At 39.4% G+C, this 23,846-nt stretch overlaps 1 protein-coding gene across 7 annotated transcripts in view; it reads right to left on the reverse strand.

Annotated features, from left to right (window-relative positions):
• Window positions 1–23,846, reverse strand: part of RET (ret proto-oncogene) — an 83,250-nt gene that overhangs the window by 11,950 nt on the left and 47,454 nt on the right. For all 7 annotated transcript variants that reach the window (XM_071438764.1, XM_071438766.1, XM_071438768.1 and 4 more), the window contains 12 exons: window positions 23,279–23,478; window positions 18,793–19,051; window positions 17,489–17,614; window positions 16,575–16,685; window positions 13,921–14,040; window positions 13,028–13,284; window positions 11,759–11,906; window positions 8,467–8,574; window positions 6,806–7,020; window positions 6,583–6,705; window positions 4,890–4,960; window positions 1,199–1,336 (listed from right to left, as the gene is read on the reverse strand). In XM_071438764.1, coding sequence (XP_071294865.1) covers window positions 1,199–1,336; window positions 4,890–4,960; window positions 6,583–6,705; window positions 6,806–7,020; window positions 8,467–8,574; window positions 11,759–11,906; window positions 13,028–13,284; window positions 13,921–14,040; window positions 16,575–16,685; window positions 17,489–17,614; window positions 18,793–19,051; window positions 23,279–23,478 — 1,876 coding nt within the window. The remainder of the gene's footprint in view (window positions 1–1,198; window positions 1,337–4,889; window positions 4,961–6,582; window positions 6,706–6,805; window positions 7,021–8,466; window positions 8,575–11,758; window positions 11,907–13,027; window positions 13,285–13,920; window positions 14,041–16,574; window positions 16,686–17,488; window positions 17,615–18,792; window positions 19,052–23,278; window positions 23,479–23,846) is intronic.

Below are 23,846 nucleotides of genomic sequence, written 5' to 3' on the forward strand. Positions count from 1 at the left end.
ACATAAGTGCTCTAATGGTGGAAACAGTGGGTTATGAGAACTACAGGAAACTATTGAAAAGCACTGCATTTTATGCCTTCATCCATGACCCCTCTTGTACTTGACTGTGTATAGGAGAGAATGCAATTTGAGAAAAATGGTCCTTAAAGTGGGCTTTCACAAGCTGTCAGAAAAATTTCTGAGTAAAACAAAAATTTCTGAGTAAAACAGAATAAAATCTGAAAAAAGTCAGAAAACCATGATTTAGTTTCAATAAAAAAATCCCAGAAACTCAAATGTGGTCAGCTTGCCTAAACTAATAATTATCAATGACATAAATGTTTGTGGAATGAGTATTCCTCACTGAGATGAAACAAATAAAGGTTAGTATTATACATTTCTTAGATGATACTTGCCAATCGTTCTTGTAAACTGCTACCCTGTCCTAAATTTGGAAATACTTAATGTTTTTCTCTGTATGTTAAAAAACCTATTATTTATTTAAATCATTTTTTCTCATCCCAGATGTGGTCAAAGCATCCTTCCAACTGAAAATCAGTCAAAGGAGTGGTCACAATGTTTAAAGCCTGTGGTATTTCAAAATACCACAACCATGATCAAATTTGCAGGCTGAACATAAAATCACACCTCATCTCCAAATGTCATGGAAGATCACAGACAAAAGATACTTTACACTGACTGTGTTTTAATAAATCAGCTAACAGATTATGAACTGTCTCCAAAGCCACTGGCTTATCAAATCACAGAAATTTTTCATCTTCAAGGGAGTAGATTTCTGGGCCAAGGTACCATTTTTCCTCTGGAAACTTACAGACAATGACTGTGCATGGAATATCTGTTTCAGTTGTAGAAAGTACTATGACATTTTCTTGAATATTTCAGCTACCACTGTGTTTTATGGAAGTTTCCTCCTTCTCCCACCCTCAGAAGTTTTAAATGTACAAACTCTTTTAATTGTTTGGCAAGCATGTTATTCAATAGCCTACAAATGGTTTGGATATAGCTGTAGGCATTCTGTGCACAATTTTTTCCCCCTCACTTTACTGTTCACTAATTTCATGACATTCTTTAAAGCACGACATATTTTGACTATCTTTAAGAAATACAGAATAGCATTTATGAGGTATTTATTTAAACCTTTTTCTTCAAGTATATTTATTAATGTTTTCTGAATCTAATCAGATGAAGAGTTACTTACATTTCTTCACTGCAGTTTTCTGGTCTCTCCATTCTATAGCCTGTTTTTAGGAGGTTAAAGAGTCTTTCAGGAGCAATACCTGGGTAAGGATTTCCTCCTAAAGTAACTATCTCCCACAGCAAAACTCCAAATGACCATCTGAAAAAGACAAAATGAGCTTTTATATAGAGTGGTAGGTTTCAGGAGCTTAATGTGCATTTACACAACCAATCTCCTTTTAGTATTCTCAGAACCCAACAAAATTCAAGACACCTCACACCAGAGCAGTTGTTCAGATGCAAGCAGTGCATCTTGTTCCCATGTGCATTGAAAAGGTTAGCAACCAAGAGAGGAGAGAAAACAGACACCCCTCTTTTATCCACTGACAAAAGCTAATTATACCCTGGGTAGATCCATCTTCTCTAGACAGCAGAAAGAGGAAGTCCTTCCTCTGGTGGGCCAGACCAAAGACTTGTTCCTCTGCTGCACAGGGCTCCTGCAGCAGTCTAACCTCCCAAATTAGCTCTCATATTCAGAAATAACTCTAAATTAAATTTACAGAGTTACCACAGGACCGGTTTGCTGTCTTGACTATGAGGCAACACAATGTGTTCATTTAAATCACAAGTAACACCTTTGATTTCAGCTGGTCTCTTGGGCCATTTCAGTGATTCAGGACTTAATTTTCTTCTTAGAGTTGATGAAAGAAGAGGAAAGAATTTCCTCTGGAAATACCAAGTGCCTAAAATGAACTTTGACACAGAACAGAAAAAACAATTTTCTGAAATGAATGGAAGAAATAGTGAATTTTTAAACCTACTTTACTGCTGAGCTCAAACAAAAAGACCTTGCATAATGGGTGAGAAATATTTAGATAAATTAGTCCATTTCTGGAGAGCAAGCCAGGAGAAAAGAGGCAAAAATGTTTTTCTTTTCTTACTGAAAGGCTTTTTGAGACACAAAGAAGCTACAAATCACCCTGAATCTGCTCAACTGACAAAATCTGGATGTTTGAAAGGAAGGAAACCAGTCAACACTGGGGCTGCTCAATGGGATGCATCTGGAAGCAAAATTGCATACAATTTATGAAAATGCTAGCTTTGGGCAATTTCTCTGTAAACTCCATTTTAAAAAAAATTTTAGGAAGTGTTAGACACCTACAGCCAAACCAAACAGCCATGTCTAATTCCATCTCAAAATGTTAGCCAAATACCTCACCTCCTGTCTGACTCCCTTCCACCTGCACTTCTCACGCTTTAAAGAAGAAAAGTAACCCCAAAGGTACAGCAATAAAACTTCCCAAATTGTCAGAGAAGTCAAAGTGACTCTCACATGGTCTCAAGTGGTATGCTGCCATTCTTCTGCCTAATGCCATTCGCTGAATTAATTTTTAATCACTCTGCACATTCTTGAAAGCTTATGAATATTTATAGCATTTTCATATACTTTATTAATATTTCTCCTCATACCCTTTTTGAAGCCAATTACGCTCTGCCATCAGGTTAAAATTCTGTCCATGATTAATTCAAATAAACTTTGGGGCATGGCAGGTTTTATTTCTAAAATCCACTTCTGCTTTGGAGGAATTTTACAGACTATGGAAGGAGGGATGAGATGAACAATTTCTTAACTGAAGTTGTTCAGTAAGTGAACATATTAGAATAGAATGCTGTAGAATGCTGCAGTACTTTCAGACTGTTATACAGATTAAGTACTACAGGAGGAGAAATGAGGGATGAAGAATTTCCCACTGTATTACTTTTATTGCAGAATAAAAGCATGATCACAAAAAGCCAGGAAAGAAAAGTATGTGAAGAGGAAGATAGTTGGTTAGCTTTCCATTGATGTCATAGACCTCTGAAGCAAAAATGGGGTTTTTGTAAAGGCTGGCAAGTGGTACTGTTATTAAACTCTGCTAACCACTAACTATAACAGCCTGAGAGGGAAGAGGGTGGAAAACAGAAACCGAATATCAGAAAAAAGGGAATATTGGAATGGTTGTAGAGTAACATGTTCACCTAAAATATAACTGCATCACCACAAACAACAGAGAATATCCAAAAGATAATACTTTCAGTGAGTGAAATTATCTAAAGTATCAATCAACACAGCAAAAGGAGTACTTCACTGATCAGTCTGCTGCTCTGAAATGCCACCGTGGAACCTGGTGCTGGAGAGGATTTGCTCTGCAGCTCTGTGTGTGTGTCTCAGTTCTGCTCTGCAGGAACCTGGCTAAATCAGGAGCTGCTGTTCAGCACTCCTGGATTATTTCATATACAATGACACAGCAAAGGTGAGCCAGCAGTGAGACAAAGGCACAGTGTAAGCACAGCAGACACCTGGAGCCCTTCTGGCACTGCATGGGAGCAGAGGTGCTCCTGAGGCAGCCCCAGGAAAGCTGGGCAACCAGCAGAGCTCTGCATGGAGATCCCCAGGCAGCCCTGGGAAGCAGGGAAGTGACACAGCACCAGCATATTGTGCTGCCCAGGGCTCTGAGCTGGCCTGCTTGGTGCCAGCTGGGCAATCCCTGCATGGTGCTGGATCCCACTGACAGCAAACACGCTCCTGGGCTTACTTAATAGCACCCATCAGGAAAACGGAATGGGAGGAATGCTATTGGATCCAGATGATCAATCAGCAATCAAAGAAGAGGCAGTTACATGACAAGACAATCTGTTCTGGCCCCAAACCATAGTGACAAAACTGAAGAAATTAAAAATATGCTTAGAAGTTTTTAAAGGAATTCTAACGATTCTTTGGGAAAGGTAATTTTAAGAGAAGCAAGTCAGCACAATGGGTGCTCTGAGGAGGATAAAGAGACCCAGAAAAACCTGTATGCTAGCCTAAGTAAAACTGACATTCTCCCAAGAATTATCCCTATTTTTTCCTTTTCTTACTCCAATGGATACAAAGTAAATGAAAATACTTTGGAGTTTCATTTTGTAAGGAACTGCCAAGGCATGCAAATATTTTACTTTACTAAAACTGGTCTGATCTGCAGAGAGAAGAGTAAAAAGTGAATGGGAATAATTTTAGAAGTACAAATCTAAGGGTGCATGTTTTGACATTTGCTATTATCAAAGCGTTTTTCCCCTCCAAGTGCAACACGACCCAAATTAGCGTTTTACTCCATTTGAGTCTAATGGCAAACTTAGAAGGTATCAAGATGTTACCTAGCAGAAAATCAGGGCTATGTACTTCTGCTTTTACAGTCCTTTAGAGTTTTTTCTCCTAAACAAATAATCTTTAGCTTTAGAGGCTGCCTGGTGACTAGGCACAAGCATTGTTCACCCCAGAGAGAAAGAAATGAAAAGTATCTGATCCTGAATTAAAAATGTCTACAAATACTCTTCTGCCTGGCCCATGCTTATCAGACATGGGGATAGTTTAGCTGTGGTTGCTTTGCCTCCTCTTCATCAGGTGGAGATTCCAGCATATCCATCTTCAGGGTCTCTGTTTCCCTCATCATGAAAATAAGCTTGTATCTTGGCACTGAAACTGGACTGAGCTGACTGGAGTAATAGTATTTTATTCAAATTTCATTCAACAGCAAAAATCTTGGGCATCACTGCCAGTTGATGGTGCAGTCCAGACTTTTTCATGTTTCTTTGCAAGAGTAATGGCTTTGGCTCCTACACACCTTGTTGTGCTCCCTCCCCTAGCTCCATAAATAAGCACACAAACCAGAAAGTATTCAAGAGTTTACACTTACACATCACTTTGTGTTGTGTAGATATGGTCAAACAGTGACTCTATGGCCATCCATTTCACAGGGATGCGACCCTAGGAGGCAAAAAAGCAGTAATGGTCAGAAAAATAAGTTTCCAAGTGAAAAAACAAGGTATTCATCTTCAAAATAGTAAAACACAGTCTGTCCATCCTACAGCACTTGCCAATGCAGTTATGATTTGACATTTCATAAGAAAAACAGTGAGAATAATAATTTTAAGTGCTTTTAAAAAAAACTAGTTCATGTCTTTTTACACATTTCAGCAATCTAATTATGTGTAATAAACTGGTGTGGCTTTTTGCAGGTAGTCACCAGTTTAAGTCAGATAAACTCAAGTCTTCTCTTAACAAAGTGCTCTGAAAATGTGCAGATGCAAAAATGATGAGGAATGATGATTAAAGAGGAAGAACTATCTCATTTACACGAGGGATGATGCATAAATAGAAGCACCTGGATGTGACAGATATCTTTGGTTTCAGAACTGAACCTGGACAGTCATATTTGGTTACTAGTTTCTAAATGGAATCTACAGGTTGTCATTTTTCACTGGCAGAAATTCACTGAGAAAATCTCACTAATCCACCCCAAATATTCATGAAAGTCTAGGTATGCAAAATTTCCAAGATGTTTCATAACCATCACAGTATGATTAGCATTCATATGCCTTACTTCTCATACTCATGAAATCCATATATATAGTATTTCAGTAGGATTTGAAACTTCCTCTTCCTTCTCAAATTCTTCTTTCTCCTGTCTCCTCATCCAAGCAGACAGATGCTTGTTAGGCTCTGAATAATACTACACTGATGAGTGTCTCAGAAGTAAAGAGCAAGTATCCACTCACTACCTCATGCCCCAAACAAAACTAAACTGGCAAACTGCCTTTATGTAAATGCATTACTCTTAAAACACAGAGCAACTGGTACAAATCATTGTAAAAACACACCCATCAGAAGACAGCTAAATGAACATGGCAATGCCCTTTTATATAAAACCATGCCTTCTAGAAGTTTTTTTTCCTTCACAACTCATTCTGACTTATGCAACACTCACACAAACTGGCCCTTAAAAACAGAGAAAGCTAAACTAAAAATTCACAGTATTTATGGAAATCTTCTCATAAAATTTTAAAATTTTCACACGCAAAAAAAATTCTGTTGGCAGCTCCTTCATATTAAGCCCTAGAGGGAACTGAACCACCACTGCTCATTTGACACAGTCAGTGGGAAGCTGTGCTCATGAATATCACAGTCTCGCCCAGGACTGACTTGTGGAAGTTGTGTGGAACTTGATATAAATTGTCTATGTATTTTCCAGCTCTTTGGTATTTTTAGTTTATATGAAGATGGCGTTTTTTGTTTGTGTTTTCATGTAGTTTGATGAGGAACTGGATAAATAAGGCGTGGAAGGAGATGACTGGACAAATGAGGAGTGAAGAGGTAATAGTTACTTAAAGATGATACATATTTTACATATTTATATATATACATGTATTTGTATCCCACTGGTTAAGCTCATGCTTTTACTTCATTGTCATTTTTATTTCCTTAAAATAATTATCTTAAGTTAATAAAAATAGCCATTCTCCTTTTCATCCATTCTCAAGTGCCACAGTATAAATTAACTTCCTTGATCAGGCAACAATTTCCATTACTGCTTTTAACACACACTGTACCTTGCTCCTCTTTACATAGGAATCTTCTTCATATACATCACGTGAGAGGCCAAAATCAGAGATCTTCATTTTGCGCCCTTCTGCCACCAAGACGTTCCTGGCTGCTAAATCCCGATGCACAAGCTTTTGGAAGGAAACAACAGGAGAGTTGATGCTTCTTGTGGAGGAACCAGCTGCTTGCTCCACATCTATCACACGCTGAGATGACCCCTGGCTGCCCTACCTTCATTTCTGCGAGGTACTGCATCCCTCGGGATATCTGCCATGCAAACGAGATCAGGTCTCCCATGGTCAAGGCTCTCTCGTCAGGGTTATCCAAATAACTGGAATTCCTGTTGCCATCACTGCCCACGTAGCTCGGGCCCACTTTTCGACTTTCCCTGAGGAAACTGCGCAAGGAGCCGTATTTGGCGTATTCCACAATTAAATACAGTGGGCCTGAAATAAACAAACACCCAGGTCACTAAACAATTCACAAATAACCACTTTAGGAGTCTTTTTCAAACAAGTCTCTTCTAATCAGCACATTGTTTTGAACAGTCAGAGCTCCAGACACCTCTGCCCTTTATGTAAAAAGCACTGAGTCAGCCATGAAATAAGAATGTTTCTTCTTAGATCCACAATGCAAAAAAAAAAAGAGTTTCAGCCTGAATCAAAGCAGAATGCTGGCTCTTGCCTATAATCTCTCATCTAGATAATCTGAGACCAAAAAACCAGACAACCTTCAGACAAATTAGATCTCTGAAACAGCCTAACTCAGAAAACTTTAAAATTAAAATAAACTTCTTGAGCTTGTGATACTGAGCTCAAATAATCTGCTAATTCCAGCACTGTGTTTAAGGTGCCTTTTGATAGCACTTGGAAACATTCTGCCATTACAATCCACTAATTTCTCCTCCCCATTACCCACATGAATAATACTTACTCAGTAATACCTACCTAATGATAAATACATTTCTGTGCTGTATCAAAGCCCTCCTACCTCATACACTAATGAATTAACTTGATATTTATTAAAAGCCTGTGACTCAGTAACATTTCACTTCCTTTGGGATGAAAAATACATTGTACTGAAATGAAAAAAAACTAACCCACCCCACTGGCTCATTACCTTACTAAGACTCAGAGATGACTCACTCCTGAATTACCTTCTCTGTCTACAACTAAAAAGTGACATTTCCAACAGAACTGGGTGGGCAAAGAAGGTTGCAGAACCCATGCTGTGATTTTAGGCTGCACAACTGCAGATGCAAAAGGAAGAGAATGTTGCCATGCCACTTCACTTAAAATGAGCAATTCCTATGCACAACTAAATTTGCTTCATTGACAATTTATAATACATGTGTCTGCAGATTTTACCCCTTGTTGATGACTGTGGCTTTTAGAAAAAATTTCATAACCAGAGGGAGAGAACCATTTTGAGACAGTGGAAGAAAACTGAAAATCAACCGAACTATTCAGCTATCTTCATCTATATATGACTGTAGTTGTCTATTTACATTTTTTAGGATAAATAATAACAACAGTAATGAAAACTCAATTAAACTTGAAATATAACTCATATTTGAAAACACTGATTATTAACATAATATAAAAATATGTATTGATGGGAAGAGAATTTGTAGGAGACTTGTTAATTTAAAATAGCTTCACAATCAAAATGTGCACTGAGGAAAACCCCAGGAAGAATGTTTAGTTATACTGAATTAGTATTTCCCTTTTCTTTCAAGTATTGTTTTTTAATATATCCCTCTTTTTTTTCAGCCAACAGCAAATTTAAAGGATGCTCAACAATTATCAAGTAGTTGTTGAAATCCAGCAACAAACTGCATTTTATTTCCTTTCTGAATGGTTTCATCTTAGTAACAAGCTTTTAGTATTTACCATCTTGACTGCAGGCTCCATAAAGTTTGATGACATGAGGATGGTTGACTTGTTTCAGAAGGTTGAACTCTGACAGGAGATCTCGCAGCTCACTCTGGGAAGCATTTTCTGCACAAAGTGACCAAACACACAGTTTTGGTTAGGAAAGCATCACTCAAGAGATCTCTATGTAAAGTCTGAAATATGAGATCTGCCATCTCTCCCAGAGTTAGCAAGAGGTTGGAAAACTCTGCATTTCCCCACAGGAGAGAAACTTCCCCATCTCTGGTGTCCTGCAGCCATTCCCATCAGAACCAAGTGAATGTGACTGCTGCTGCTGTGGCTTGGTAGCAGCCTGCTCTTAGGCATTGCTGTGCCCTGATAGTAATGACTGCAGAACAAGGAGGTCAGGCAGGAATCAGGAGCAGAGTCTGTAATGTCTTAAAGATGCCATGAAATTATTACAGACCTTTGCTGGTGTTCTAAAGCAACTTCTTAGGGTGAATCAGTGCAATAAAAGCTTCAGAAGCATATGAAAGCCAAGCTGTCATGCTGATCAAACAAAAACAGACTCACTCACTCCTTCTCCTAAATAAATTTTCCAATAGAGTGAAAATCCACTAATCTACTGGCTTACTCTTGTAGCATGCATCCAGATTTAGAGTTCAGAAGCTAAATGTACAGTACAAACTGATTTTACTGTGGGACACGTATGCAGACTTCACTGATGTCAGTGAGAATCATGTGGCAACATATGGTCCCAACAGGCTTTCTTTGCCTTTCAAGTGCTTTGCCTTTTTGCAGGATTCTTCAGACTGAAAAGCTTCCTCTTTGAGTGCACTGGGGCTTGAAGGAGATCCCTAGTCACATAGACACTATAGGTCAGAGATAAACCTTCTTCCTCATCCTTAATTTCTCTGACACACAGAACCAGCCTGGACAGTTCCTCAAGTGTCATTATTGGGCATTGACAAGGATGTGTTCATCCTGATTTAAGGATAATAAAAACAAGTTTGGCTTCTGCTCTTTGCTACTGAACTGTGTGCTTTTTTCATAAAGGCTGTGAGCACCAAAGGATTTATTTGCCTATTCATGTGTGACCAGTTTGCCCTCCTTATAAAACCAATTAGTCTGCTCTACTGTTATGTTTGTATCAGAACTACACGTTTGTATCTGCCTTATATTATCTTGTAGTCAGAATCTGCACTCTGAGTAGAGAATCTTCTACTGCAAGGAGAACAGTATCAGCTGGTCTCTCACTACTAGTAAAGACTACAAAAACAACATATTTATGTAAAACAAAAATCAAGAATGTCAACTTAATGCCTGTTAGAAAAGTCCTATTTTTGTAGCTGTGGAGCTGTGTGATGTGAACAAACAGAACAGAGCAAAGTTAACCATGTACCATGCCTGTTTGTCTACCAAAAAAAACTAACTTCAAGATGGAGACATTTAGCTCTAAAGCTTTAGGCCACTCATTTTAACAAACTGTGAATATTTGTATTTATGTATTGGTTGGTGTTTTCCCCTTTAATTTTATTGTAATGAGGGCATTCATATCAGGTAGGAGGTCAAATTTAATTAATATGAGAAAAGTGGTAATAATGGGCTGAAAAAAAATTACCCATCTGTTCCTTTAAACCTCCCTCCATAGCTCCAAGACTATTTTGGCTCAGCCCACTGCTCCCTATTCCCTCCACAGTACCTAACACCAAGCTGTCACAGAAGGGAGAGTCCTGCCCTGGTCTGTTCTTACCCAGATTGTGCCCCTCTACCCAGCTCAGGCAGGAGATCTCTTTCATGCAATAAGAGGCAATAACATTCTGGTGTGCCTAGCACTGCTCTTTAAAGATCACTCAGTGTACAACAGCCCCAAACACTTGGACAAATGATCTGCTCTGCATCTGGTACAGGGCAAGAATGGGTGGTGCTGGCCTGATCCAAAAGAACTGCCCTTTGTCCTTCCTGGCAGCATTGCAAAGGCCACTGAAGCTAATGCACTGGTCCTTATGCTTCAATTGTCATGTGTGAACAGTAAAGTTAAGCCAATAACAGTACACAAATACTTGCAGAATGACAAATGCTCTCCACAGTCAAGCTGGAAAATGGAATTTCAGGTGACTATCTGCAATTTAATTTACATTACAGAGGGATTCATTAGAGCTTGAAGTATTACTGTATATGTCAGATCAATTTATTAAAATAAGGTGCTTAAAATAAAGCTTTACTCCTTCACATTGTCAATTTAGTCAATTCTGTCCTTCATAATAGACAGGGAAAAACTGAATGTCAAACCATCTGCAAGTAAAAGCAACATTTTTACCACTTTGTCTTAGAATCTGAACTCAGTCACATGTTGATGAAATGTGCTAGAAACAGCAGTGTCACTAAGTGCACAAATAAACATGACATGAACTAATGACTATTGTATTGACAATGTAATACAATCCAGGTCATTACTTGAGTATTACAAGTAATAGTTAAATAATCTTCACTTCTGAAAAATCCTAGTTCCTAAACTTCCTCCATGTGACTTGCACCTCTTGCAATGAAGGCATTCACTGCATAATGCATTTACTTCTTAGGTAAAGAGGTAGGATATGCACCATCTTTCCTCTCAAGGAGTGGCAAATGTGCTGTGAATGTAACAGAAATGGCAATAAGAAGAATAACATTTTCCTGTAATGACGTGCTTTTACTCCCAAGCAGCAGTGAATGGTTCAGTGCAAGGTCTCATATTATCATCTTAACATTATCTAGGCATACTTTGTTCCCCACAGGTTTAAAGTCTTAGGGTAAACTGAAGACAGCAGGAGACAGCACTGGGTTAGTCAAGCCATTTTGATAGAGCTCCTAGTGATTGAAAAGCAGATCAGAAAGCATAAAGCTAGACAGAATTCTAAATCAGGAGAGTAAGTTAACAGGTCTGTTCTGTCTCTTCATATGATTTATTTAAAAAGCTTTGTCCAAGGAAACTGGATAGAGGAAAAGAATCGGAAAGCTTTAACAAACCCTTGCAATATTCCCATCAATGCCAAACAGAATTGAATATATTTGCTATGTTAAGACAGAGGCTCCTTGCAGATCATGATTTAGAATTACTTACTTGGATCAATGTGATGCTAACTGCTAAAGTCACAAATCTGCAGATTGTGACTGTCAGAATGCATCAGAATGCTGGAAGAAAGAGAAGCTGTGGCAATGCTGGGTTTTTAGCTGACCTTTTGCTTTCACACAAGCCCCTCTTCAAATCTGTGCAGAGGTTACCACAAATAGTTTGCAGATTATTTCAAAAGCCCCAGTGGGAAGGTACCTTTCAGCATTTTCACTGCCACAGTGGTGTAGCCAGCCCTTCCCTTAAGTCGGAATGCTGTCGCCTTGACGACCTTTCCGAATTCTCCCTCTCCAAGAGTCTTGCCCAGAACTAGGTTCTTCCGAGGGAATTCCCACTTTGGATCCTCCTGCAGGAGAGAAAAGAAACCCTGTGAGATGAAGCAAGGAAAGGAGAGGCTATTCCCAGGAATAGGTGCACTTCAGTGTGCAGTCTTTGGCTGCTCTTTTTATCAGTGAGTTCTTATAAAAGCTTCTGGGTATCAAGGTATTTTGCAAATGCATTTTCCCTTACCTGAAAACCTTCAAAACAGGCTGTACAGGTAGTCTATGGATAATGGATTATATTTACAGGTCTGGGAAATTGGGTACAAATGAAAAATGAAGTGATACAGGATAAATGCTTGCCTTCAGAATAACTTTGAACATGTGACTTTCATGGAGAAGTTTTACTCACAGAATAAGGTTTCCCCTTAAGAATTGATCAGAGACAACAATTATCCTCTTATAAAATTTGTGCTAATAACCTCTAATGTTGAAAAATTATGACAAATGTACAAACCAGACAAGAAATTAAAGCAAACAGAGCACAAGGTCTGTGAAAACCTCACTATCTAACACTCAAATAGATCTGATGCTGCCATATAAAGCAGCAGTGTTTCTCTACCATGCTGGCTCCTGAAAACACCCCATCCCACCGAAATCCTGGGTAGTGGGTGATTGAAAGCAGGAAAAAGTAGAGTAAAGGTATGACAGCATGACTGGGCAAAAGTCCTTAAATGTGGGCAAAACTCCCACACCAACTGATATCTACAATGTGTATATCAGAGATCAGGAAGAGATCTCAGGAGGGTTTTTTCTGTAATGTTTGAAACTTAGCCTTGTAGTACTTTGGCACATCACAGACAGTACAAACCTGCTGCTGATTGTTAGTGCTTAACTGGACAATGTTAAAAGTAAAACTACAGTACTGTAAGATACAGTTACATCAGTAAAAACCACTGGCTTAAATTAACCTAAAATGTTATAATGTATTAAAGCATAATAAAAAGGAAGAACGTACTGGCCTTATACAGCAAATTAAAATGTTTATCCAATTACTCATGAAGTATCTTCAGTGCACGTGATTTCCAATGGTGCTGTTTGAAGGTAATGGGTGCCTCCATGAATGGACTGCATTCCTGTAACATCATCTGCACGCACAAACAAGGCCGACACCAAAACAGAGCATGCAAAAAGGCATCAGGCTTACAGGTATTTTGAAGGTGTCCACAGCCACCTGGTTTTCCATGGAGTCCAGGGAAGGGCGGCGGACGTTGCTGGAGGAGTAGCTGATGGGGTAGGACTGCGCGGGGCGCCGGAACGTCATCTCGGCGGAGGCGATGGGCGCCTTCGGGGAGTTCTTGTGGTACCGGTGGATGCAGTAGAAAGAAACCAGCACGGAGATGACAAAGCACAGCACCACTGCCCCTGTGATCACAGTCTTGCACATGTCATCACACAGTTGCTCTGTGGACCAAGAAGAGCTTCTTAGAACTTTCCTTGCGGTCTCTTTCTTCTGCATAATAATTCAGTTTTCAAGACGCAAACTATTTCATGCTATGTTTATTATTAGCCAAAATAAAAATGATTTAAAATATCCGTTATCTGTTTCAAACAACTGCACAGAAAGGTCAAGGAAAAAAATAATGCACTCCTCCTGACACCATGGGTGATGGTTATCTCTGACATTTTGAAGCTGAGATTTTTCAGAAATTATCAGGAAGCTGGAATTACTTGAAAGTAATAGAAATCATTCTAATTCTCCTAGCTGCCTCTGCAAATATCAGGTAAGCCTCACTGAAATGGAAATGTGGCTGGAAATCAAAGGATGACCAACTTGTTTGTCAAGTAGTAATGAATAAAAATGAATCCTTAGCCATGCCTATAAATAACACATTCTGGAAATTTTCAGGCTCCATAGTGGATGTCATGGTGCCAGTTCCTCACTAGTTTTGTATTAGCAGTCTCTGACCAAAGATATGGTCTATTAACATGGCTGCAAGTGTAGACAGTTCTATATGTACACACAGTGATGTGTGAACATATAGAACTGATGATGTATACACAGAAAAAGATTACTATCAGAACAGCAGCTAGACTTACCTTTGATATCATCTTTCTCACAGTAACAGTTCTGTCTTGGGAAGCAGTAACAAATCCCATGTCCTGACTTAATTCCAAGATTTCCAATACCTTTCCCATGGCCACCAATAATGTTTCCACCTAATCAAATACAGACAACAGGCTAAGATTCTCACATGTAGGTAAAGGGAAAAGAAAAGACTCAGTTTTCCATGGGTTTACCCCAGTATGAATGTGAAATTGAACCAGGGAGCACAGTGCAGGGATAATGACACGAACTCCTGAGGGAGATGGAAGACTCTAAATTCTGAAATTTCTGAGATGCTGAAATGGGAGGACCTTGCACTGTTTAAACATTAGTCCTCATTAGCTGTTACTGAGTTCTGTTCCTGCTTCTGATGCCAATTTCCCCACACCTTGGAAAAGTCAGTTCTAGGTATCATTGGTTCCACTGTCACACGGAGATAACAACACTTAACCACCTCTGCAAAATGCCACAGGACAGTCTAGTCAAAGCACTAAGAGTAAATGTCTAGTGCAAGTGATAAAAAAATGAATTGCACTATCTAAAAATGCATTATTTAATATTAGTAAAAGAATTGCAGAAACTCGTACTCTTGATTTCAAGTAGTTCTTCACGCAGAGTAACAGCAACTGCATTTCCAAGTAAATAATTTTTTTCTGTATATGTTATAAAAATTACTATTAGCAGGGACATTTTTATCTCTAAGCTGCCTTTATCACAAAGAGCATTTTACAGGCAGCTCAGGTGGTTAATTTTGGATGAGACTCTGCTGAGTCACTGCCCTCTGAGCTGACACCTAAAAGCACTGGTGTTCCCAAAAATTCCTCATTATCCTCCCTGCCTCTCCCCAGTCAACTTCCTCCGTCATGAAGAGGTGATGAAATAAAGTTTCCATCTTCCACAGAAAATTGTATGCATTTATCTATACATGCCTATCTTTGAAAACCTGGAAGTAGATGGAAGCAGGGAATGAGCCAGTCCTACCTAACCTGTTCTTGAGCAGTTGCTTACTACATGAAAATCTCTTGCTAAGAATGCAGTTAGGTTGCCTCTAAGTGATAGGCACAGCCACAGCACCAGCTGCTTCAGCTAGTGCCCTTGAATGTAATATTCATAGTGTTACTGTGAGAAAGCAATTTTGGGACTCAAGGACATAGCCATCATAATGACAAATGAATTACAGAAATAAGTATTTTCACAACCTAAAGAATATCCTTGATCTTAACACATCTTGGCCTATTTATTGTTTGCCATTTCCAAAGGAATGTCCCCTGCCAGTAAAAGCTGATAAAATGGTACTCCAGCAGCTCTGTGCCCCCGGAACACACTCATTTTTTTGTCTGCTAGTACACTGCTTTTGGGCATCAGCCCAGGTTCTCAATTGTGTCAAGTCATGTACACAATTATTCAGCTTAGGCGTTAAAAGGGCTTGCATAACATCCTGAAAACTTGTCTTACTCGCCTGCTTATTATCCAGAAAGACAATATTTCTTTTGAGCAAAACATTTGATGCTGCATATGTTGTACATATTTTAGTACCGCAGCCCCTGGCACAAATTCCACTTTCAAAATGACAAGCTACTGCAATTATTACCAATAAAGAATTCTTCTCAGATGATTACAGAAGTTACTTGCATTTCCTTCACGCATTTCTCCCACTTAAGGCATTGTTTTTATACACTCTGATGAAATAATTATCTTTCGGATAACACTAATTTACAATACACAATCCATTCTTGCATGTAAGAAATACTAAGAAGCCTCTTTAGTAATCAATTTTATGGAAGAACATTAAGTTCCAGGCTTTAAGAAAATGCTAGTTCCTCTAAGACTCCATTTTAAAATCTCAACTTGAAATATATGATGTCAGAGTCAGAAGCAGCATTCAAGAAACACGTGTCTTTATTCCTGAATTAGACTGTCAGATAAAAAGACCCACTTAAAAATTATCATCTCTCAGAAGATGGAAATTGCTCAAGAGAATTACACTGTTTTTTCTACCCTGTATATCTTCAGAGTGAGTTGTGAACTTGCAAGTATTCACAGGTATATGAGTGGAGTGTAGAAATATATGGTCAAGTAAAAAGATCCAACACAAATGCATTCGAATTCTTCCTTCATAAATTCTGCTCATATGAGTATCTGCCTGGATCTTCAAATAGGTAAGGCATTGCATCATTCTGATGGCCACCTGTCAAAAAAGGGCAGCAACATTTCCCCAGATGATCCTTTGTAAACACATTTATTTTAAACAGAAATTCGTCTCTTCTCACTCATTTACCCAGGAGCTCAAATAGACTGGTTCCTGTCATACTGTACTTGAGCTAGGAAGTGGGGCATTAATGTGCCTAGAACCTGAACCTCTTCAGCAAGTACCTCCACTGAAAATCACCACCTGTGAATGAACAGGCAGCAGAATGGGAACTGCTGAGAACACCTTATCCTTCCATCAGTCAGCCAATGGGTGCCACCTGCCTGGCTCAAAAAAGGTTGAGATTAATCCCCATAACCTTAACTCGATTGTATGATTCAAATACAAGTGTGACAATGCAGAGATGCTGAGCTTGTAAAAGTATCTGTGCTCGGCAAAGTGACATTTGAGAAGCAATCAGAGGTGTAACAGAAAAGCCCATCCTGAAACATTCCCTACTTGTGCAGTCTTGGGGACACACAGCCGGGTCTCTGCCCTCCACCACATCACAGATTCCATCTGGACAAGTCTTGATGCTTGGGGTGCACGTGGAGTAGTTTGTGGTGATCCCTGTTAACAGAGAAACAGCTGCACTAATACCACAAGGAAGGAAAATTCATTGTATCTTCTCAGGGCACACCAGCACTCCAAACCACAGGTTATGGTACCTTTTAAAATGAACATCTATGACTACAAACACCTGCTAAAGGAACAGGCAAGAGAACAAATAAAAGCAAATGAGGAAACCATTTTTTGTTATCTTTTCTACTTTTGAGAGCCCTCTGGTCATGTCACTTGCAGTTACTGTGAATATTGCTTGAAAAAGAGCTGGCTGACCACTCTGAGACTGAAGAGCAGCTTTCACATCTGAGGATTTCTCTACACAATTTCACCCACTTGAATGAGAGGGTTACAAGTGGTTGCAGAGAACGTATGACACCTGTGCAGTTTGAAGGGATCAAGCACCGGCACACAATCATTGTTCTGGAAGAGTCGAGTGCTATCACCAGTCAGATCTGTGCTCCAGAGCACAGGAAGAGACACTGCTTTGTGCTCACTGTCTGCTGGGTGCACCTGCTCAGCACCTGCTCCAGTCACACTGCTGCAAGCTCAGTTCACTTCCTGCTGGTTTATGTATCATGTTCAGCATCACCAGGGACAAGATGAAGAATGGCCCTTCCAACTTCACCTCATTTTCCTTTTTAGTGCATACTTCATATGGGTATTATGATTATTTTTTTTTTTTTAGCCCCAGCTTCTGTGTAGTTCACCATACCATGTTTTCCAGCCAGAATAAATCAGTTTGTATCTATGGAACTCAAAGGCACGATTACAACCAAACAGAAGTTTGACTTCACACAACATAAATGTACCTTTCCCACTCCCTTGTCTCCACTGGCATCTTCCTGTTAGCACTCCCAGGCCACCACACTCTTCACATTCAGCACGGTGCTTACTTATAGCACAAGAGTCAGGGCAGTCCTCTTCTTTTTTTAAAACTGTTGGGAAAAATTCAGGACAAGGGAAATGAGCACATAAGCAGGTCAGCTCAGAAGAGGAAATCTGGTTTTAGGGATAGATAGGAAGGAAAGACAGATGAACAAAGCAGTGAAAGACTGAAAACTGACTGACCCAATTATCAGTTAACTTAGAGAACAATTAAAGAAAAGCCCAGGTGCTCCTTCTCCATGAAATAAAAGATGAACAGCAAGATCATGAAGGCGTGGTTATGTCTGCTTGACAGCACACTGTCACTGCCTAGAACTATAGATATACGCAAGCATACTGATAACAGAAGAATGGAGAGCACAAATACCTACAGCTTCATACACAATGTTTTATTAGGGGGAAATATTTAGTTCTTGGGCTAACACAGTAGTAACCCAAAGAGCACCAGCTAGAAATGTATGTTTTCAGACAATACGAAGCTTGTACAAAAAGAAAAGTCCACTGCATGTTTGTGTTTCTTTTTCTTCAACCCATTTGCTCTTGTCATAGGAGTTCTGAACTGATAAAACGTAACAGAGGTGTTGATCAGGTACATTTGTATGGTTTTGCATAAAATGCAATATAGTTTGCAGAGAAATGAGTATGTTTCCAGTGAAATCCTCCTCTGTGGGTGTTACAGGATATTTTTAACTTCCTTCCCCGTAAGGGTGGGTCATCACACTGCCCTTAAGAACTTGAATTCAGTGTGATTGCTACACGAATACTAAGAAAACTATTTTAAAAATTGTAGAGAGAAGGAAGGAGAAAAAATTAATGAACTCAGTGAACAAACATACTTAGGCCGTATAGTTCTTTCTTCAAATAGATAGATACACACACCCCTCTATAGACCCTTTTTCTTCTTCCACAGGAATACGTGAAATACAAAATAAAGGTCACACAGACACACACAAACTAAAGATTCTTCTTAATCAAAGGTCATCATGAACATTATGAATTGCATATAATATCTCACCTCTCTGTGCATTAGTTCCTCAAATAAATAGCTACTACAGGAAGGCACAAATCAAAATTCAAAATTCAAAATCCAAACTCTGTGATCCATTATCTTGTAGCTCAGACTCGGTTTCATCGTTAATGCCACCATTTTACAGATCACCCTGCTAATGCATCACCTCACCCCAGCAACACTTGCTAATAAATCAATAGTTCTGACAGGGGTACTTACGAGTCCCTTCCAGGACAACAGTGAGGAGGGTTTTGGTGTGTTTCCTGCTCTGCTTGTCAGTAGCCTGCACAGTGTACTGTATTTCCTTGCACTCAGGTCTGCGCAGCACAGAGGAATCGTTCACAAAGAGGCTCCCAAATTTGTCCTCTCGGCCTTGCAGAATGCCGACAGGATAGCAGCTCGAGTTGGGGGACAGCAACTTGTAGGTGATGTTTACACCACGGAATTTCATGCAGTTTTCAATGCAGATCTTTCCCACCTAGGCTCCAACACCAACAAAGAAATCACAGACAGGAACAAAACTCTACACTAAAAATACTTTGTGCTTCTCAAAAATATCTGAAATAAAATGGAGCATACTATACCTTTGCCAAATTCAGTGTTTATTTGGGGTTTCTAGATTAGTTATTTTCCTACAAATGCAATATGTAAATGCTTGAAATGTGATTTATTCTCAGTAAAAACAAGACTTAAAGCATTAACTGTTGTCTTCAGACTAGCAGTGAAAATGCAAAAAGCCTTGACACAGACTCAGTGGTATTTGGTGACTACGGCTGATGGGCAGCAGTGTTCAGTGGGAACAAGACCCTAAGATTTGGGAAATTCTAAGTTCAATCTCTGTTCTGTCCCAGGTTGACCATTGAAAAAACTTCTGTCATCCTTGAGAAATCAAAGAGCTCAGCATGAACAAAGCTGAGACACTCTTCAAATAACACAGAAATTGCTATTACATAATTTTATATTACAGTCAAAAAGTTTCTGGCCAGAAGAGCTCTCTGAAGGCCTTAAAAGGAACAAGAACCGCATTGTTTCCCATTTGCAATTTTAAAACATTTTAATCTAAAAATGAAAATATGCTGGTTTGCCATATTTGAACTTCTGTGTGCCAGAGTATCTAGGCTAGAACACTCCTCAGTCTAAAACACATCATCTAAGAAGCACAGGAATGTAAAGCCCCATCTCCTGTCCAGCTCCTACAGGAACTGATCCAAAGCTCACTTTGGTTTTTCCATTTACAAGAGTGGGAATTCCATCAGGCCCAGAGGCATTGGCTTTCTTTGCAGGGAAAACCACAATGTGAAGGGTGGGGTGTTATTGAAAGGAACTTGGTGATGGATTATTTTCAAATGCTGCAGTTAAGAAATGTTTTCAAGAAACACCACTGCTGGTAAAAGCATATCTGTAGATCTTGGTTCCAGCATTCTTATTAAAGAATGTTATAAAACAAAGACGTTTTTGTGTACTAAGACCTCTTCCCATGAACCTGGACTATTTAAGGTCAGAGAAGAAGCCTTTGCAGTTCTAGAAGCATACTTTGTTATAGGATAATCCCACTTCATCTAACTTATTCCCATTCACATCACTGATGGGTCATTTGGCACCATTCCTGTTGGGATTTTAGGTGGCAGGATAACACAGAAAGACTATAAAAGCCATCAAAAGCAAGGACATTTCTTTCTGGCCGTCTCCTCTGCACAACATGCTGGGACTGGCAGGAAGAAGACAAGATTTCCACTGTTCACAAACTCTGTCTAGACACAAGGTCTAGACATGTCCCTTCCAGAAGCACGTCAGCACAGCTTTGGTGCCGCACTGCAACTGGCAGTGCTCTGCTACTGCTCAGATGGTGCTCCTTGCAGGAGGAGAACACACTGATGATCCTGGCATTAACCTCTGCACAGACCACACTGAACTGCCCTTTCTGCCTACTCTGTCAGAACTGCTCTTTCCAGACACCTTTGTCATCACAACAATTTCCTTCAGTGGGGTTGGAGAAGACCCTGTAAATTCAGATGACCCCATAAAATCTGAAGAGCAGATCAGCCAGTTTATTCCTTAGAATAGAACACTGGCCAGTTTTGCTTTCTCCATATAATCAGAGAAGAAGCTATAAAGGCCTCCCTCAAGAAATTTCTATGAGAAAAATAGACTCTCTCTTTTTTCCTGATTCCGCTGAGGAAAGCCCAACCTCATAACTTTGCTCTGCTCCACAAGTTCTGGAGCCAGTTCAGCTCTCAGGTGCAGCAGAGCACAACTCCAGAAGAAAAAAGTAAAAGCAGCTACTTCCCCCTTCTCAAAAAGGTGACAAAACAAGTAATCAGGGTAAAGGGTAGTCAGGTTTAACATCAGCTTACAGGGGAGGAACCTACAAATTTGCAGGACTCTCAATAGTTAACATAGAAATACCATTATTAGAAATAAGAACAGAAAAATCCATCTTTCAAGTTCCAATGTTTAATAAAGTCTGGATAATGATACTGTTCCTCTTCACTGAATTCCAGGAACATTTGGACAAATATAACCTCTCTAAAAATCTCAGCCAATGTTATTCATCATTTGTCTCAGTAAATGTCAATAGAGCTTTAAGTCCTTTGATAAGTTAAATGCCACTGGGCAAGCCTGCACTGTCAGGCTGTGCTTCTGTTATTCAATTCATTTAGCTGCTCAAATAGACAAATGGCATCAGCCCAGCAGTTAATAATTTCTTCACGCTCCTGTGTTTTCCTTAGGGCAGGAGACAGTTCAGCCTTCATATTGATTTGGCCCAGTACTTTCCCTGACTACTCTGGCACATCAAGGCTAATTATGCAGCCAACCTTAATAATGTGAAGTGCTGGGGACTAAGCTGCTTACACTGACTTGTGCTCCAAGCTGAGCACACTGTAAATTCAAATCCAGTTTCACAAGTAAGTGGATGACACTTTAACTAACTGAGAACACCACCTCCAGAGCCAGGATGAGTTTTGCACTTCGCTGCTCAAGAATCAGAACAAAATCTCTTTGTGAATTTGTGTTTAGGCAGCACAAAGAAAAAGATCTCCTCCCAGAAACTTGGAGCTCTTGCCAGGAACAGTTTCCCCTGCTACTACTGCCACCCAGTGAAACTGCACAATTAGTGTGAAATGCCACTGTTTTCAAAGATCCTAAAATTCCTTTTCAGATGTTTGACTCTCATGACAATATTCCACACCAGTAGCTTTAAAATTCAACTGGCTTTTTTGCTTTGCACCCTAAAACTAAAAAAATCCACATACTCTCAGATTTTAAAACTGAAGTGTTCAAGTCATCTAGGGTATGCAGAGATAACCATGGCTGTCCAAATTTAATCTGGAACTCATTCATTCACAATAATATTGTATGCATAAACCTATATATAAAAACATGCACAGAAAACAACCCAACCAATTCATTAATCTAAATTCATACACACCTAACAGATAAGTGTCCACATTTGTTTCAATTGCAGTCACGCCGTGACACAGACACAAGGGTTTAGATGCAAGAGCTAGACTATGAGTATCTTACATACCTGTGCTATTATTTCTTTTAGGGGGAAACCCAGGTTTCACCCCATCACCAGGCAACAGGCAAGGGTAAAGCTTTCACAGCCTGGTGCTACAAAAGCCTCAAACCTAACATCAGATATAATTTGATCCGCACAAAAAGAACAGACTATCCTCTGAAGTTTCTAACTGACTGCAAATTGAAAAACTGCAGCCACAAGGCATCATGAAATATCCTAAAGGAGTAGCTTTTGTAGTGAGGCACCCACATGAGCACACTTGGTACCTTTTTCTTATTTAGGATATTCAGTGCAGACTACGGACAAAATGTCCCTTGTCAGAGTAAAGCCTGTTCTGTACTCTGAAGAGCTATCAAGCAGCAACACATTTCATCAGATTAGATATAATAACATGCAATATATCTAACTTACCTTTTTCTTTCTTTTTAAAATCAGCCAGAGGCTTAAAGATTAATGAAACTTAATTCTTCCTTAAAATTCTCCTAATGAATTGGTTTTCTCTGCAATTGGGATGACCGTATTTTAATCTCAGTCCTCCTCTCTGCTACAATATTACAAGGCATGCTTTCCAACCCTTCCAGATACAAAAGGGTTCATCACTGATGTTTTTAATATTCACTTTCATAATATTAATTGCATTGAACTAGTGCCTTATTAATGTACATGTTTCATAGGAATTACATTGTAATTTTCACCTGACTAATGTCAACCTACTAGAAAGTGTCTCTGGAAAGCATTATTAATGGCAATGGTGGTGATTAGGCTAAAACAAGGGTTAAATTAGGAAACACATTAATTACTAACTAGCCATTACCTAAAGAAGAGCCATTAATATACCGAGACTCCAATAGCTAGACTAATTTGGTTTTTTTGCCCTTGACATTGTTGCAGTTATTCATGCCTAAGCCACTCACGGTTTCAAGTCCTCCTGTCCACAACATGTTATTTCTCTCCATCAGTACTTCCATGTGTGGCTCCTCCTCTGTTATTACATGGTGGGAGAGGTAGTGCCCAGCCTACCTGCTACCTCCTACATCCAGCAACAATCACAATGATAATCACATTTTTCAGTGACTCTGCTTAAAACAGTTAAAACCAACGAGGGCTGTAACACATCTGGCCCCAGTGATCCAGCTCATAAGCTCCATCAGAAAGGGGATGTATAATTAATATGGTTCTTACTTGTGCAAAACGTTCAGCATTTCTGTTCACTGTGAACTGGTAAGTTATGTTTGAAAACTGAATGCTGACAGGGAGGATGGAGACATTGAAATGGAGCATCACCGATCTTTCTGGGCCATGGAATTCTGTGTCATTCACCAAAACATCCAGCTGGAAGGAACGATGCTCTGTGACTGAAATGCTTTTATTCAGTACCAGTTCTGTGAAGGAAAAGATTCATCTATTAGCAACCCACATGATCTGCAAATGAATCTTTTAATATTGCAAGCCCAACAAAAATAGATGTACCAAATTTAATTATACACATCCAACTTTCCTAATAGGAAACAGAAGGCAACTTAAATATGAAATATGTTCTTAAGCTCTCTGTCATTCAAGATGTTTAGGAGGCCTTCTTCCCTTCTACCTACCAAGTCAAGAATCCTACAATCAAAACCTCTCGCTTATCAGTTTATACATCATCATCCCATACACTCCCTACTGCAGAGATGCACAAGCTCCATTTTTTCAGTACATATTTAAAACTCAGTGTTTTATTTACATGAAATTTCTCAGCTTTCTTTGGCTC

Source organism: Agelaius tricolor, unplaced genomic scaffold (assembly GCF_023055355.1).
Source record: "Agelaius tricolor isolate 1412-34295 unplaced genomic scaffold, bAgeTri1.0.p SCAF_13, whole genome shotgun sequence".
In the NCBI taxonomy this organism is placed as follows: domain Eukaryota; kingdom Metazoa; phylum Chordata; class Aves; order Passeriformes; family Icteridae; genus Agelaius; species Agelaius tricolor.